This window comes from Nannospalax galili, unplaced genomic scaffold (genome assembly GCF_000622305.1).
Source record: "Nannospalax galili isolate Female #2095 unplaced genomic scaffold, S.galili_v1.0 scaffold1176, whole genome shotgun sequence".
Taxonomy (NCBI): Eukaryota; Metazoa; Chordata; class Mammalia; order Rodentia; family Spalacidae; genus Nannospalax; species Nannospalax galili.
This window is the reverse complement of record NW_008338883.1, coordinates 1521851-1525893: the sequence shown is the minus strand read 5'-3', so window position 1 is coordinate 1525893 and position 4043 is coordinate 1521851. Positions and strand designations below refer to the sequence as shown.

Sequence of the window (4043 nt, the reverse complement as noted above, 5' to 3'; positions counted from 1 at the left end):
TTCAGGAGTTCCCACAGAGGCCCAAGTCAGATGAGGATCAGATGTTCTCAGACTTTCTCCTAAGGCCTGGATCCCTCCAGGAAAGATTTTGGCCTCAGGAGTTTGGGGGTTGGACTGGCCTGGGTGCTGGGCCCAGGAAAGATGGTGGTCTAGGGAAGCTGGTGGCCAGGCCACCCAGAGATGCAAAGGCAGATGGGGGTGGGGGTGGAAGTGGCCCCAAGGGCTCCTGGGGACTGCACTGAGGAGCTGGGTTGGTCTGGATACAAAAGATCAGGAAGCAATGGTGGTTCCCCAGGCGTCTGGCGCACCAAGAGAAGGAATGGGTCAGGACCCAGACTAGGAGAGATGGGTGCGGGAGATGGGAGGATGAATGAGGCTGGGGGAGTCAAGGCGCACAGGGCGCAAGAGAGAGGCCTGCTGGTCATGCAGGCCCAGGCTTTTTTTTTTTTTTTTTTTATGTCTATGAGTATTTTGCCAGCATGTATATAAATGCACCTGTGTTGTGCAAGGCCTCTCGAGGCTGGAAGAGGGCACTGGAGCACCTGGAACTGAAGTTAAGGATGATTGTTAGCGTCCATGTGGGTGCTGGGACCAGGGTCCTCTGCAAGAACAGACAGTGCTCTTAACCACTGAATCATCTCTCCAGCCCCATCAATGTAATTTTTAAATTAAAAAAAGAAATTAGACATGTATCATCAATCTTCTTAGTTATTTAAGATGCTACTAGGCAAAAAAATAACTAACCAAGTAGTGTAAAAAGTCATAACTTCAAGGGACTTTTAAGCCCATTTGGGCCCTTTTCTCCCCATAGCCCATCATTCTAAAATATATGCCTACAGTGTGCTGTCTAGCAGGTAACAGAGTTATTGGCTTGAATATTGAATTTGGAAAGGACTTGCCATTTTCCCACCTGCTAGTTAGAAACAGTAGAGCATAATTATCATTGTGTATATAACTTTTTCATTCTGGTACAAGAACTTGTGCTCCATTGAAAAGATGAATACAGAGTCTGTATACATGTTGCTACCTTGAAATGGAGAAAAACACATTGGGTGTTCCATTTGTACACTTTGTTGTGGGGCCCTGTTGTTTGTGAGGTTGTAAGCACTTAGATTTCCAAGGCCTATTCTTTTTTTCCCTCTGGGGGCAAAGATTTATTTTATGGTTGTCTTGGATTTTGCTTAAAATTATGGCTCAGCAGTTAAGAGTGTTTACTGCTCTTTTTAAAAAATATTTTATTATTTTTATTTTATGAGTGTTGCGCCTGTATGTATGTGAGTGCACCTGTGTCATGCAGTGCCCATGGAGGTCAGAAGAGGGTGCTGAATCCCCTGGAACTGGAGTTACAGATGGTTATTAGCTGCCATGTAGGTTCTGGGACTTGAACCCAGGTCCTCTGCAAAAGTAGTCAGTGCTCAAATGCTGAGCCATCTCTCTAGCCCCTGAGTGTTTACTGTTCTTTACAAAGGACCAGTGTTTGGTTTCCAGCACCCATGTTGGGTGGGTCACAACTGCCTGTAACTCCAGTACCGGGGGATCTAATTTCCTCTTCTGGCCTTCTTGGGTGCCTGCACTCACATGCACAGACACAAACACATATACATGAATAAAAATAAACTGGGCATGATGACACACGCCTTTAGTCCCAGCACTCAGGAGGCAGAGGCAGGTGGATTTCTGTGAGATCAATGCCAGCCCACATACCTCTAATCCCAGCACTTAGGAGGCAGAGGCAGGTGGATCTCTGTGAGATCAATGCCAGCCTGGTCTACATAGTGAGTTCATAGGCCAGCTGGGGCCACAGGGAGACCTTGTCTCAAAAAGACTAAAAAAATAAAATTTTAAAAATTATTGCCGGGCGTGGGTGGCACACACCTGTAGTCCCAGCACTTTGGAGGCAGAGGCTGGTGGATCTCTGTGGGTTCAAGGCCAGCCTGGTCTACATAGGACAGCTGGGGCTACAGGGAGACCCTGACTCAAAAAGACAAAAATTACTAGCTCAGATGGCCCTCAAGAAAACATAATGAATTCTCCCAGTATCAACACTGATTTGCAAGATAGTTGAAACGTAGGCCAGGCGTGGTGGTGCATGCCTTTAGTCCCAGCACTCAGAGGCAGAGGCAGAGAGGTACATGCATGTGTGGATGCCCATGGAGGCCAGAAAAGTTGTTGGATCCCCTGAACCTGAAGTTACAGACTGTTGTGAGCTGCCTGCTGTGGGTACTAGGAACCAAACTTAGGTCCTCTGCAAGAGCAGCAAGTGTTCCTAACTGCTGAGCCATCTCTCTGGCCCCCTTTTTGGGGTTTTGAGCTGAGTCTCCCTTTGTAGCCCAGGTTGTTCTTGAGCTCCAAGTCTTCCTGCCTCAGCCTTTCATACATGCAACATCCCATGGGGCCATCTTAATATTTCCTCGTGTGTGTGTGTGTGTGTGTGTGTGTGTGGTGTGTATGTCCCAGCACACATGCGGAAGTCAGAGGACAACTTGTAGGTGTTGATTCCTTCCAGAATATTGGTCTTGGGAATCAAACTCAGGTGGTCAGGGTTGACTGCAAGTGCCTTTACCTGCTGAGCCATCTTGCCCATAGGATTTGCCCATAGGTTTTGTGCCATAATAGGTAAGTACAAGAAAGTGATACAATTATTGCTTGAAAAAATGGGACTGGAGAGATGGCTTAGCAGTTAAGAACACTGACTGCTCTTACAGAGGACCTGGGTTTGATTCCCAGCACCCACATGACAGCTAACAACTGTCCATAGCTCCAGTTCCAGGAAAATCTGATGCCTTCTTCTGACCTCCATGGGCATTACGCAACACAGGTGCAGTTATACAAATGCAGGCAATACACTCATACACATAAACTAAAAATAATAAATAAAATATTAAAAAATGAAAGTGCTTTGTCAGGGTCCACTGTCTTTCCCTTCCTGTATCCTGTCTGCAAATTTCCCTTTTCAAAGCGAATTGATGGTAGCTACTCCTGCACATTTCGAACTTTGACTAGCAATGTTTAGCTAATGATGGACCTGCTTTTTTTTTTTTTTTGAGACAGTATCTCCCTGTAGCCTCAGCTGGCTTGGAACTCACTGTGTAGACCAGGTTGGCCTCAGTTTCACAGAAATCCACATGCAAGACTTTCTTTTTTCTTTCTTTCTTTTTTTTTTTTCTTTTGTCTTTCTGAGACAGGGTCTCCCTGTAGCCCCAGCTGTCCTGGAACTCACTAGGTTCCTCATGCTGGCCTCAAACTCACAGAGATCAACCAAGGACTTTCTTTCTTAAGCAGCATTATTTTAATCTCCCACAGCTGAGCTGCAGTAGCATCCTGTGAGTGCTGGGGATGGAAGGCCCATGCCCAGGGCTAAGGCTCAGAAAGGCAGTGTGAGTGCTAAAAGAATTCTCACTGCTTGTAGAAAATAGCCCTGAGCACTTCCACCCTTTGTGCTTCTGGGTAGAGCTGAGGTTTTGGAGAAGCACTCTACAGCCTCACCTGCCACACTTGGAAAAATGCATTCCACCTTTAAATTTCAGGTTATTCTGTTGTGAACTAAGCTACATGAAAAAGTGACCATTTTTGCACCTTTTCTATTTAAGGGTCGAGTGGTGGAAAACATCTCCAAGCGATGCGGAGGGTTCCTCAGGAAGCTGAGCCTGCGGGGCTGCATTGGTGTTGGGGACTCCTCCTTGAAGTGAGTGACAGCCTCTGAGACCACTCCATCTCAGCAGCTCCAAACCAGGCATATTCTAAACTTTTCTTCCGTTAAGTTCTTTCTGTGGTCATTTGCTGACTTAGTTTGTTCTCTATTGCTGTGACAAAACACTCTGACCAGTACCAACTTGGGGAGGAAAGGGTTAATTTATCTTATATCTACCGGGTCACAGTTCATCAAGGAGCCCAGGGTAGGAACTCAGGGCAGGAACCTGGAGGCAAGAGCTGGGGCACAGGTCATGGAGGAACACTGCTTACTGGCTTGTTCCCTGGCCCCTGCTCAGCCTTCTTTCTTATGCAACACAGGCCCACCTGCCCAGGGGTGGCACCACCCACAG

General features: G+C 46.8%; 1 protein-coding gene across 2 annotated transcripts in view; it reads left to right on the top strand.

Annotated features, from left to right (window-relative positions):
- Positions 1–4043, top strand: part of Fbxl2 (F-box and leucine rich repeat protein 2) — an 85467-nt gene that overhangs the window by 42961 nt on the left and 38463 nt on the right. For both annotated transcript variants that reach the window (XR_607277.3, XM_008833424.2), the window contains exon 5: positions 3591–3685. Coding sequence is in view for 1 of the 2 variants with exons in the window: in XM_008833424.2 (XP_008831646.1) it covers positions 3591–3685 (95 nt within the window). In the remaining variant the exon portion in view is untranslated. The remainder of the gene's footprint in view (positions 1–3590; positions 3686–4043) is intronic.